This window comes from Oncorhynchus tshawytscha, linkage group LG15 (assembly GCF_018296145.1).
Source record: "Oncorhynchus tshawytscha isolate Ot180627B linkage group LG15, Otsh_v2.0, whole genome shotgun sequence".
Lineage (NCBI taxonomy): Eukaryota > Metazoa > Chordata > Actinopteri > Salmoniformes > Salmonidae > Oncorhynchus > Oncorhynchus tshawytscha.
In genome coordinates this window covers 18,683,161-18,696,475 of record NC_056443.1, presented here as the reverse complement: position 1 = coordinate 18,696,475, position 13,315 = coordinate 18,683,161, and the positions used below count along the sequence as shown (strand labels likewise).

The 13,315-nt window shown below is 44.2% G+C and overlaps 1 protein-coding gene across 1 annotated transcript in view; it reads right to left on the bottom strand.

Annotated features, from left to right (window-relative positions):
• LOC112215078 (adenylate cyclase type 4-like) overlaps positions 1 to 12,886 on the bottom strand; it is a 39,530-nt gene extending 26,644 nt beyond the window's left edge. The window contains exons 1-11 of the mRNA XM_042298234.1: positions 12,871 to 12,886; positions 12,646 to 12,683; positions 8,881 to 9,851; positions 8,407 to 8,509; positions 7,804 to 8,001; positions 7,267 to 7,428; positions 5,340 to 5,489; positions 4,955 to 5,091; positions 4,152 to 4,263; positions 3,787 to 3,914; positions 295 to 453 (exon numbers count right to left, since the gene is read on the bottom strand). Of these exons, the coding sequence (XP_042154168.1) occupies positions 295 to 453; positions 3,787 to 3,914; positions 4,152 to 4,263; positions 4,955 to 5,091; positions 5,340 to 5,489; positions 7,267 to 7,428; positions 7,804 to 8,001; positions 8,407 to 8,509; positions 8,881 to 9,851; positions 12,646 to 12,651 (2,126 nt within the window). The 5' untranslated portion in view covers positions 12,652 to 12,683; positions 12,871 to 12,886. The remainder of the gene's footprint in view (positions 1 to 294; positions 454 to 3,786; positions 3,915 to 4,151; positions 4,264 to 4,954; positions 5,092 to 5,339; positions 5,490 to 7,266; positions 7,429 to 7,803; positions 8,002 to 8,406; positions 8,510 to 8,880; positions 9,852 to 12,645; positions 12,684 to 12,870) is intronic.
• Between the last annotated feature and the right edge of the window lie 429 nt (positions 12,887 to 13,315).

Sequence of the window (13,315 nt, the reverse complement as noted above, 5' to 3'; positions counted from 1 at the left end):
TGTAATGATTAGAACTGGCACAATTCTTTATTCTGTATGGCAAACAATCATATTTCTTTTACGTAAGGTGTTTCTATCTGAATGATCTGTTAAATTGTGCATTGCCTCCTGAACACACACTTGCAGAAAGTATATTTGCGTAAAGATATCACACACAAACATAATAACACATGTATAACATGTCTATTACACATTTACAATTGTTTATAACACATGTATGTCATCTTATTACACATTTATAACAGTTTATAACACAGATTATAACACAAGCAAATGCATTTCCTGGTTCCTTACCCTGGCATGCCCCCAGACTCCATATGGTTGGCCAGAGTCACGTCATGTGACCAGACGTCGTACTGCCACTTCTGTAGACCAATCACGCCACAGAGAACGTTGCCGGAGTGCACACCCACTCTCATACTGATCTCCACACCAGTAGCCTCCCGTAGTTTACTACAGGATCAAAATCAAATCAAATCAAATCAAATTTTATTTGTCACATACACATGGTTAGCAGATGTTAATGCGAGTGTAGCGAAATGCTTGTGCTTCTAGTTCCGACAATGCAGTAATAACGAGCAAGTAATCTAACTAACAATTCCAAAAAAACTACTGTCATACACAGTGTAAGGGGATAAAGAATATGTACATAAGGATATATGAATGAGTGATGGTACAGAGCAGCATAGGCAAGATACAGTAGATGATATCGAGTACAGTATATACATATGAGATAAGTATGTAAACCAAGTGGCATAGTTAAAGTGGCTAGTGATACATGTATTACATAAGGATGCAGTCGATGATATAGAGTACAGTATCAACGTATGCATATGAGATGAACAATGTAGGGTAAGTAACATTATATAAGGTAGCATTGTTTAAAGTGGCTAGTGATATATTTACATCATTTCCCATCAATTCCCATGATTAAAGTGGCTGGAGTAGAGTCAGTGTCATTGACAGTGTGTTGGCAGTAGCCACTCAATGTTAGTGGTGGCTGTTTAACAGTCTGATGGCCTTGAGATAGAAGCTGTTTTTCAGTCTCTCGGTCCCAGCTTTGATGCACCTGTACTGACCTCGCCTTCTGGATGGCAGCGGGGTGAACAGACAGTGGCTCGGGTGGTTGATGTCCTTGATGATCTTTATGGCCTTCCTGTAGCATCGGGTGGTGTAGGTGTCCTGGAGGGCAGGTAGTTTGCCCCCGGTGATGCGTTGTGCAGACCTCACTACCCTCTGGAGAGCCTTACGGTTGAGGGCGGTGCAGTTGCCATACCAGGCGGTGATACAGCCCGCCAGGATGCTCTCGATTGTGCATCTGTAGAAGTTTGTGAGTGCTTTTGGTGACAAGCCAAATTTCTTCAGCCTCCTGAGGTTGAAGAGGCGCTGCTGCGCCTTCCTCACGATGCTGTCTGTGTGAGTGGACCAATTCAGTTTGTCTGTGATGTGTATGCCGAGGAACTTAAAACTTGCTACCCTCTCCACTACTGTTCCATCGATGTGGATGGGGGTGTTCCCTCTGCTGTTTCCTGAAGTCCACAATCATCTCCTTAGTTTTGTTGACGTTGAGTGTGAGGTTATTTTCCTGACACCACACTCCGAGGGCCCTCACCTCCTCCCTGTAGGCCGTCTCGTCGTTGTTGGTAATCAAGCCTACCACTGTTGTGTCGTCCGCAAACTTGATGATTGAGTTGGAGGCGTGCATGGCCACGCAGTCGTGGGTGAACAGGGAGTACAGGAGAGGGCTCAGAACGCACCCTTGTGGGGCCCCAGTGTTGAGGATCAGCGGGGAGGAGATGTTGTTGCCTACCCTCACCACCTGGGGGCGGCCCGTCAGGAAGTCCAGTACCCAGTTGCACAGGGCGGGGTCGAGACCCAGGGTCTCGAGCTTGATGACGAGCTTGGAGGGTACTATGGTGTTGAATGCCGAGCTGTAGTCGATGAACAGCATTCTCACATAGGTATTCCTCTTGTCCAGATGGGTTAGGGCAGTGTGCAGTGTGGTTGAGATTGCATCGTCTGTGGACCTATTTGGGCGGTAAGCAAATTGGAGTGGGTCAAGGGTGTCAGGTAGGGTGGAGGTGATATGGTCCTTGACTAGTCTCTCAAAGCACTTCATGATGACGGATGTGAGTGCTACGGGCGGTAGTCGTTTAGCTCAGTTACCTTAGCTTTCTTGGGAACAGGAACAATGGTGGCCCTCTTGAAGCATGTGGGAACAGCAGACTGGTATAGGGATTGATTGAATATGTCCGTAAACACACCGGCCAGCTGGTCTGCGCATGCTCTGAGGGCGCGGCTGGGGATGCCGTCTGGGCCTGCAGCCTTGCGAGGGTTAACACGTTTAAATGTCTTACTCACTTCGGCTGCAGTGAAGGAGAGACCGCATGTTTCCGTTGCAGGCCGTGTCAGTGGCACTGTATTGTCCTCAAAGCGGGCAAAAAAGTTATTTAGTCTGCCTGGGAGCAAGACATCCTGGTCCGTGACTGGGCTGGGTTTCTTCCTGTAGTCCGTGATTGACTGTAGACCCTGCCACATACCTCTTGTGTCTGAGCCGTTGAATTGAGATTCTACTTTGTCTCTGTACTGACGCTTAGCTTGTTTAATAGCCTTGCGGAGGGAATAGCTGCACTGTTGGTATTCAGTCATGTCAACAGACACCTTGCCCTGATTAAAAGCAGTGGTTCGTGCCTTCAGTTTCACACGAATGCTGCCATCAATCCACGGTTTCTGATTAGGGAATGTTTTAATCGTTGCTATGGGAACGACATCTTCAACGCACGTTCTAATGAACTCGCACACCGTATCAGCGTATTCGTCAATGTTGTTGTCTGACGCAATACGAAACATCTCCCAGTCCACGTGATGGAAGCAGTCTTGGAGTGTGGAGTCAGCTTGGTCAGACCAGCGTTGGACAGACCTCAGCGTGGGAGCTTCTTGTTTTAGTTTCTGTCTGTAGGCAGGGATCAACAAAATGGAGTCGTGGTCAGCTTTTCCGAAAGGGGGCGGGGCAGGGCCTTATATGCGTCGCGGAAGTTAGAGTAACAATGATCCAGGGTCTTTCCACCCCTGGTTGCGCAATCGATATGCTGATAAAATTTAGGGAGTCTTGTTTTCAGATTAGCCTTGTTAAAATCCCCAGCTACAATGAATGCAGCCTCCGGATAAATCGTTTCCAGTTTGCAGAGTGTTAAATAAAATTTGTTCAGAGCCATCGATGTGTCTGCTTGGGGGGGATATATACGGCTGTGATTATAATCGAAGAGAATTCTCTTGGTAGATAATGCGGTCTACATTTGATTGTGAGGAATTCTAAATCAGGTGAACAGAAGGATTTGAGTTCCTGTATGTTTCTTTCATCACACCATGTCACGTTGGCCATAAGACATACGCCCCCGGACATGACATGGTTATAACCATGGTTATAACAATCAGCCAGGACCTCAAACCAATGTCATACAGATTGTGTTCAACAATTTTTTGCATTAAATCATATTTATGGCAGCATCACAAGGTGATATGTCAGAAATATGTCTAAATTTAATAAAGTAGATAAGCACATGTGATTGAGATTAATAATTTAAATATTTGCATGTTATCATAAAATGAAATAACTTTATAGAATAATCTGTATAAGCAATTCACTAAAGTGATTCTCAGAGGTGATACACATGGAGTTGATTGACACATATTGAATGACAGTTAAATACTGATGAAGGGGAGAATTATGTGAGTGGTGATGGAGAGCAGTGATTGAATTATTGATGAATTGATTGGCAGACTGACTTGATAGCCGTGCACATGTTGAGTCCCATCTGAACACAGTTCCTGGCGTGGGCTGGGATGGGGTCTGGCAGACCCGACACACAATAGTAACAATCACCCAGGATCTTTATACGCAAACACTCGTTCTTCTGGAGAGAGAGGGGGGGGGGAAGGGTGGATGGGTATAGGGTATAGGGAGAGAGCGAGAGAGACAATAATAGTCAAGTTGTCTCAGTAAATTTGCACTACATCATAAGGATCCATTGACCTGTAGTTGAGATATTGTGTTGAGAGAATCTCTAGCTAGCCAAAACATACCTATACATCCAGCCCAGAGTAAGGTGAGGGGAAAGGTGAGTGACTGATTGGTTAAGGGAAGCTCTCACCTTGGCAATGTCATCGAACCTGCCGAAGAGCTTATTGAGGACTCCCACCAGCTCCTCGGGAGAACAGGTACTGGCCAGCTTAGTAAACCCCACAATGTCAGCATACAGAATACTAGAGAGTGAAGGACACAACAGGGATGGTAGTGACCAGGTATAGACCCTGGACTAGGTCTGCTTTAGCCCTCACAGATAAAAACCTGGAAGTTAACAAAAGTCCTCAGGCTCTAGGATCAGGCCCCCTCTTTCCGTGTAATCTTGTTTATTATGATTATATAAGACAAAACTGTTCCTAGATCAGCATTCTTACTCTGAGACACTTTATGAATCCTGGCCCAGGTCTCAGACAAGGTTATATTCATCACATTAAATCAAATCTTATTGGTCACATACACATATTTAGCAGATGTTATTGCAGATGTAGTGAAATGCTTGTGTTCCTAGCTCCAACAATGCAGTAGTATCTAACAATTCACAACGATACACACAAATCTAAAAGTAAAAGAATGACATTAAGAAATATATAAATATTATATTGAGCAATGTCGGAATGGCATTGACTAAAATACAGTAGAATAGAATACATTATATACATATGAAATGAGTAAAGCAGTATGTCAACATTATTTAAACATTACTAAAGTGACTAGTGTTCAATTCTTAAAGTGGCCATTTAATCCAAGTCTACATATATTTAGAGCAGCAGCATCTAAGGTGCAGGGTTGCGTAACTGGGTGGGAGCCAGCTAGTGATGGCTATTTAACAGTCATGTTATGTATTGTGTGTATAAGCGCACATTTCCTCACCTGACATCTTTGTGTTGCCGGATGTACAGACTGTGAAAGTTCTGTCCTTTCTCTTTATTCTCCGACAGTCGTTTGATGATCTCCGTCTTCAGCTCCATGGCGATATATCGTGGCAACACGGACAGGAGGAGGTGCTCCTGTTGTCAAGGGGAGGGGCATGAGGAGGGTTTGTGTGTTCATTGATTAAATTATCAAACTATTGACTTACAGTAGCAGACTGTTTGCATGCAGGTCATAAAGATGGGCATCTATGACTGAAAGCTCTCTTGGAAGAGGATGCCCTTTGATGGGCTTTAAGGGGATTGATTAATAGGACTATAGAATTGTATTGAGTTGAGTTGAACTGAACCGAATTGAACTGAACAAGTTTAATTGATTCAGCTACCTGCTGGTGTTTTTGCATGTCCCTCTGGGAGCGCATGGCGCTGAACCTCTCTTTCTTCTTACTGGACTTCCTGTGGGCATGCTCAGTCAGCCACAGGTGAAACACTCCCACACAGTTCACACACAAAAACAACACAGCATTGGCCACCAGCTGTCAGGGAGGGAGAGCGGGGAGGAGGGGGAGAGAGAGACGTTTTTATATATAAAAAAAAACAACATTTAACCAGGCAAGTCAATTAAGATCAAATTCTTATTTGCAATGAGGGAGTGGCGAGAGGGAGGGAAAGAGGGGGGGGTTAGAGGTGGGGGTTAGAGGGGGAGGGGTTGGGTGAGTAGATGAGAGAGTAGGAAATGGAGGGAGGGAGGGAGAGTGAGAAAGACAGAGCGGGCATGTCGACAGGGAGAGAGGATAAGGAGAGAGAGATAGGGGGGACAAAAGGAGAAAGGGCAGAGCAGCATAGCAGGTGTGGTTCTTACTTATCATTGTTCAGTAAAACAACAGAATCGCCATGTCGCACCAAGCTGAACTTAGACACACAAACAATATAGGAAACAGTGTGTTGTGGACTGTGCTAGCGTACACAGTGTCCTGGCGAATTGGAATTGGGATGGTATCAGATGATGCAAATGTGTGTGTATGAGTGTGTCTGTGTGCTTACTGTCACTCATTCTTTCGTTCTCTGCAGCTCATTTGCAAGAGTTTGCCTGTGACCTTTCCATTTGCAGCACATTTAGTGTGGGTGTTTCTTTCATACTACGGCACCAAGCTGAGACAAACCAAGCTCTACTGTGCTGGACTTCATGGGTACACAACCCTTAAAGTTGCCAGAACCAAATCCCCATGACAATATATAAAGAAAATATCTGATTTGCGTTGGCACAATAGTGTGAATAGGGTGTCTGCGTGTCTGTGTCTATCAATGTGTGTGTGCGTGTCTATCTATGTGTGTGTGCGTGTGTCTATCTATGTCTATGTGTGTGTCTATCTACACTACCGTTCAAAAGTTTGGGGTCACTTAGAAATGTCCTTGTTTTTGAAAGAAAAGCTAATTTTTTGTCCATTGACAATTTCTTGCATGGAATATCCTTCACTTCTCAGAACAAGAATAGACTGACGAGTTTCAGAAGAAAGTTATTTGTTTCTGGTCATTTTGAGCCTGTAATTGAACCCACAAATACTGATGCTCCAGATACTCAACTAGTCTAAAGAAGGCCAGTTTTATTGCTTCTTTAATCAGAACAACAGTTTTCACCTGTGCCAACATAATTGCAAAAGGGTTTTCTAATGATCAATTAGCCTTTTTAAATGATAAACTTGGATTAGCTAACACAATGTGCCATTGGAACACAGGTGTGATGGTTGCTGTAAATGGGCTTCTGTACGCCTATGTAGATATTCCATTAAAAATCAGCCGTTTCCAGCTACAATAGTCATTTACAACATTAACAATGTCTACACTGTATTTCTGATCAATTTGATGTTATTTTAATGGTCAACAAATGTGCATTTCTTTCAGTAACAAGGACATTTCTAAGCGACCCCAAACCTTTGAACGGTAGTGTATGTCTACGTGTGTCTATCTATGTCTGTGTGTGTGTGTGTGTGCTACTGTGTGTGTGTGTGCTACTGTGTGTGTGTGTGTGTGTGTGCTACTGTGTGTGTGTGTGTGTGTGTGTGTGTGTGTGTGTGTGTGTGTGTGTGTGTGTGTGTGTGTGTGTGTGTGTGTGTGTGTGTGTGTGTGTGTGCTACTGTGTGTCTGTGTGTGTGTGTGTGTGTGTGTGTGTGTGTGTGTGTGTGTGTGTGTGTGTGTGTGTGTGTGTGTGTGCTACTGTGTGTGTGTGCTATTGTGTGTGTGTGCTACTGTGTGTGTGTGCTACTGTGTGTGTGTGTGTGCTACTGTGTGTGTGTGCTACTGTGTTTCTTTTACCTGCACTGCCAGGTTTGGTGTGTTAGGCCTGGTGACGGGAACATAGACACTGATGATGATGATGTGTGACACACTGGTCCCTATGCCCACCATCAGAGCCCAGGCTAGGGACAGGGGCAGCACCGTGTACACACACAGAGACAGGAAGAGGAAGAACGCTACCTGTACAGGGAGGAAGGGAGGGAAAGAGAGAGAGACAGTGAAAGAAAGTTTGATAAACCACATGGACAGATATAGAATTCATATTAAGATACATTTAATACACAAGACCTTGAACCAGAGAGACAGAGCTCCTCCACATCGCCCCGCCACAGCTAGCCACGTCTCAGACTACGTTCTGATCTAGGATCAGTGTTCCCTTTTAGATTATAATCAGATTACATGGACAGGGAGGACCTGAACTGAGATCAGCACACGCACACTAAGACGCTTTGTGAATACAGGCCTTGACCTGCTCCTCCCCCTCATTCATTCTCCCCCCTGCTCCTCACCCCACCCCCTACCCTTACCTCAACCCAGCCCCTTTTCCTGTCTGACCTGTTCCCATGCGGTGACGGGCCCTCCGGTGAAGGTGAAGACTATAGCTGTGACATACAAGGCCCCCCAGAGGCAAAGTGACAGCGCTCCTCCACACCGCCTCACCACGGCCAGCCAGGGCAGGGCCACCAGCAGGGCTGTGCTCAAACACAGCACCACACAGACCACGGACAGGGCCCCTACATGGACACTGATGTTCTGGAGAGCGGGAGAGAGAGAGCGAGAGGGAGTTAAACAACGCAACATACATCACACTGATACTCTGGAGAGGGAGAGCGACAGGGAGAGAGATAGAAGGGGTGAGGGGGAAGAGAAGGGAGAAGGGAAAATTGAGAAGGTTGAAAATTGCAAATAGTTTGTTCAATTCAATTATAAATATATCTAGAATCCAATACAGCACCTCAACCCTTAATTTACCTCCCCATCCTCCTAGCTCTTACCCCTGGCTATGGTACACCCTCCACACATCCTCCTTCCCCCCAGCTCTCTCACCCTGCGTGTGCCTGGGGTGAGATTGATTATAGCCCCAGAGTCCATACTCCTTCCCCTCTACCTCCCCTTTACCTCCCCCTACCCCTCCATCTCCCCCTCTATCCCCCCCACCTCTTTCAGCCTTCCGGTAGTTGGTATAAGGATGATGATAGCCACACAGAAGCCCATGGCCAGCAGCAGTCCAGGGAGCATGGCTGGTGTCTCCTCTAGGCACCTTATGAGAGAAGGGTTTATTTAAATAAAGGCAACATAACATTGGTATCAATGGCATCGAAGGCTAAATTATTTGATGCAATTGACGGTTTCCACAAATGTGAAGAATAAGCACACACTGGAATTATGCAGCAAACAGTACACATTTAAAATGCATGTTTAGTGCAGAGCCGTGGTGTCGTGGTAACATTCCACGGCATATGTCATATGTACTACTCTCCACCGGAGACAGGGGTTCAATCCCTGTGTCCATTGTTTCTCCCACTTGTCCGTCTCCCTCCTTGATTTCTTGCTGTTTGAATAAAATAAAGTGTAAAAAAGACCTACAAAATAAATAAAAATACAGTTTTAAAAGGTAAAAATCATACAGACCTTATGAAGGCCTTGTGTACTGCTCTGTAGCAGCAGCACACCCCCTCCGCTACACTCCTCTGTGAGGGCGGTCTACTGTCGCCTTCACCCCCCTCCCTGACGTTCGGGGTGTCGTCCCATGTGGTGTCGGGTGCCGGGGCCGATTGATTGAGAGGGACTGAAGTTTCCGATCTGGAGGTGGAAGTGTCTTCGGACGGGATGTCGGGGGTTGTGTAGTTGTCGTGGTTACGTCTGCAGAGGGTTGTTGTGGAGTCCATCATGGCCAGATCAGAGGTGTGATTGTGTGGGTTTGTTTTTAATTTAAAGGCATCAGTACTCTTTTTGTCCGAAGAATCTTCCCTGTTGACTTTGCCGCTATCATCTAAGTTGTCATAAGTGTCTGTGGTCGTTTTAGCGCTGTCATTATCAGAGTCATTGCTGGATTTTGTGCTGTCATTCATCAAAGTGTCTGTTTTAATGTCAGTGCCATGGTTACCTGTGCTCGCAGTGGACAGGAACTCCGGAGATTCTTGGAAAGACGATTGGGCCTTGAGTGGTCCCGAGGCTAGCTCCACCTTAGCCACACCCACCTCTATGTAGACCCGAGGCTCACTGTGCGCTGATTGGCTCTCGGAATCACCGTTGACCTCATCTCCGAAGTCATCACATTGAGTCCTGATGTCATTCATTTTTGCTGTGATGTCATTCCTTTGCGTTATGATGTCACCGTCCTCGTCTTCTTCTGCAATCGGATGTTCATTGTCTGTTGTGCTGCTGGTCAAATCCTTCAGCTCCATGCTTGTGTCTTGCCCATCTCCCCTGTCTCCTCCCCTGTCTCCCATACCTCCCCCATCTCCCCCACCAGCAAACCCACTACCAGTCCTGTGGATGTCTCCCGTTCTGTTTCCCCCAATCACCAAGTATCCCTCAGGGTCGTCCTGCATGGTACTTTGGTGCTTTATCTCTATGTCCTTGTTGTCAGGGAAAGGCGACTGAAGGACAAACAAAAGACAAAGTCACTGTAAAGTCCCTTCAGGTCCCCTGGATAGTTCTAAGACATGCTACAACCACAATGTCGTCTTCCTTGGATGACTGTAAGTCCATGTGGAAATGGAGGAATGTTTCACTGTCAAAACGGATAAAGATGAAAAGTAACTCCAAAACCCACACATAATCCTCAGTGTTAAGTCATGCTAACCACTACTGCTAACCAGACCATAATTCTATTACCACTTATGCTACCCACATATGCTAAAGCTAACCACTTGTTATTTATGCTAACCAAGCCATAATGCTAACCACCACTTTCCTAAATACAATCCTTTCTCTTCTCCAATAAAGAATTCTACTGGAAAGCGTACATTGTTTTAAATGTTAGACTAACCCCTTATGCTAAACCAGGACATAACAACTACTGTCCTAAACACAGCCTTTCTCTTCTTCAATCAAGTAATAAATGAGGCTGTTTGGTTGACTGCTCTCAGTCAGGTTTTTAATGCCAGTTAGATTACATGCTTCCCAGTCAGTCATTTCCCTATTGTGTTAAACTAGTTCTGCTAGATGAAGGTGTTTCCTCATTCACTCTGATGACAGGAGTGAAGTTTTCATAAGGTACAGAAATGCAAAACTGACCCAAGATCAGTGTTTAGGGGAACTCCACCCTGCTTCACCCACTGATGACTCCACTAATGCAGACCTGGGTTCAAGTAGCATTTTAAATTGTGCTTGATTGACCTTGCCGGCTGTATTGAACCAATAGACTAGTCCCAAATCTGTAAACCCCACCCATCTTGCACTCTAGGCAGGCTAGAGCAAATGCTTGAAGAATGTGAAAGATTAGTATTAGTAGTATTAGTATTCAAATAGTATTTGAATCCATGTCTGTTCTGACGCTCCCTGTCCTCCTCCCTGTTGGTCTGTGACATGATAGTGACGCACCCCTAGCAATTATCATGACACTCATTCATGTCTTCTTTCTCTCTCTCCATCTCAAAGTGCAATATATGAATGAGGAGAATTCTAAACAAATGAACAAAAACTATATTCAACTGCATTTCAAGTGATATGTAACACAAATGAATAAAACTGCATTTCCACATTTCAAATCATATTTAGGTCTACATAACTGTTTACAAATGGGGACAGATGAAGGATCTTAATTTGATCACCCTGAATTTACGAAAGATACATCAACCCCTGCAAAAAATGCTCATTAATTAGAATCACACCGCATCACATAATTCACATTTCCTGTTGCTGCAGGATTATTTTTCCTGCTGTTGCAAACTGGCTCAAATTAAGATCCTTTATCTGAATATCCTAGTCTCAGTTATTAGTGTTGTGACACTAGGCTACACCAAATTCTTAGAAAAAAAGGTGCTATCTAGAACCTAAAATGGTTCTTCGGCTGTCCCCATAGGAGATCCCTTTGAATAACCCCTTTTTGTTCCAGGTAGAACCCCTTAAGGTTCCTTGAAGAACCCTTTTCACAGAGGAAACACTTTCCAAGGTTCTCCTATGGGGACAGCCGAAGAACCCTTTTGGAACCCTTTTTGTAGGAAGATAGCACACACGCTTGAATTACTGTGATACAAAAATCACAGCTATCAGTAACAAAACAAAAAGTGAGAGTCGAAAGCAGTAACCTACCTTTGTTTTTCAAGTTGTTTTATGTTAGTCTGGCTGACTGTTGCTTGCTCTCCCCCCTCTCTTTTTCTCTCTCCCTCCTGCTTCCTCTCTGTTGCTCTCTGTATCGCTCACAGGTCCATCTCTCATTTTCCTATCCTCCTTTTTTATGACCTTTTTCTGTTTTCCTCCTCCACCTCCTCTACCCTTTTGCTCTTTCCTTCTCTTTCTATCTGTTCGATTGACTTGAAACCCAACATACATCAACACATCTGAACTGAAACCATGATCCTTTGACTTCGAACATAATTTTAACATCAATTTAATTCACAGCTGTATAATGTCACATCCATGATTTAAAGCCACAATATGTCATTTGAACAACAACAAATCAGCAGCCTGCTCTTGGTTTGCTATAAAACTGAGGGATGACACTAGGGAAATGTAACCGCTCTCAAATTCAATTGAGCTGTAACACATGAGGAATTTATAAATGATATTCAATGAGATATACTGCTCAGAAAATTGCAGAGTGATGCTTTAGGCAAGTAAGTGTGTGTGTGCATGGTTGCATCCCAAATTGGCCCTGGTCAAAAGTAGTGTACTATAAAGGGAATAGGTTACCATTTAGGACACAACTTATGTGTGCACAGACAAGTGCGCATGTGTGTTACAATGAAAAGTCCCTGCGCCAGCTATGCAAATACACTGAGGTAAACATAGATGAACGAGAGAGACAGAAGGGAGAGAGGGGGGGCAAGGGGAGAGACGTGAGAGAGGAAGGGGAGAACACGAGGATAAGAGGGCAAGGGGAGAGGAGAGAGGAGGGAGAAAGGAAGGGAAGAGAAGGAGGGAGAAAGAGGAGAGACTGATGGCAAAGGAAGAGAGGAGTTTCGGCTTTCCATGGTGACATCATTAAGCAGTAAATTGGTTAACAGACCAATAACAAAGAGAGTTTCAAACCTATCTGCCAATAAAAGCTAGTTGTCAGTTTTCACCTCCCAGACAGTCCGAGCAAATTATTGCTTTAGAAATAGCTAAAAAGCTATTTTTGGCCATTTTAATGGAAATCTGTTACAGTACGGTACCCAAAAATGATATGATATAAAAAACAGCTGCATGTATAAAGTCATACACATGACAGTTATTATAAAATGTTACCTCCATATCTTGATCTTGATCCTTATCTGGTCTCTTGTCTAGCTTATGCAATCACAAAGAGATGAAATGAGATTATTCTCCATTCAGATTGAACCCATAAATAATAGTCATTATAGCTAAAGTTATAAAGGAAGTATAACTCTTGAAATAATCCACCATTATAAATATGTCAGCAGTTTCTCAACATCGGTACATTATTAAAGCCAGAAACCATGATACCCTCACCTCGCTCTCTTTCTCTCCCTCTCTCTCTCTCTCTGTGTGTGTGTGTGTGTGTGTGTGTGTGTGTGTGTTGCCTATTCTTTAGGAATGTTCCTAAAATAGTTGGCGGGTTCTCTTTTTCCTCGCCCGAACTTGACAAACCAGTCCTAGATCACCACAAGCTATTGTACATAATGAAATGTACAGAATAGACTAGAATAGACTAGAATAGACTAGAATAGACTAGAATAGACTAGAATAGACTAGAATCTCATTTGTCCTAGACTTGAAATTATGGTTGGAAATACAGAGTGGGGCTTTCAATCATGGATGCAATATCATAAGCTATGGATTCCATTGATGTTTAGATTGTTTGACATCATGAACTACGTAATAAAATGTCTAGAATAGAATTTATGCCCCAGAGACTTGTTTTCTTGCATGCCAGAAACAAATGTATTGTCAGGTG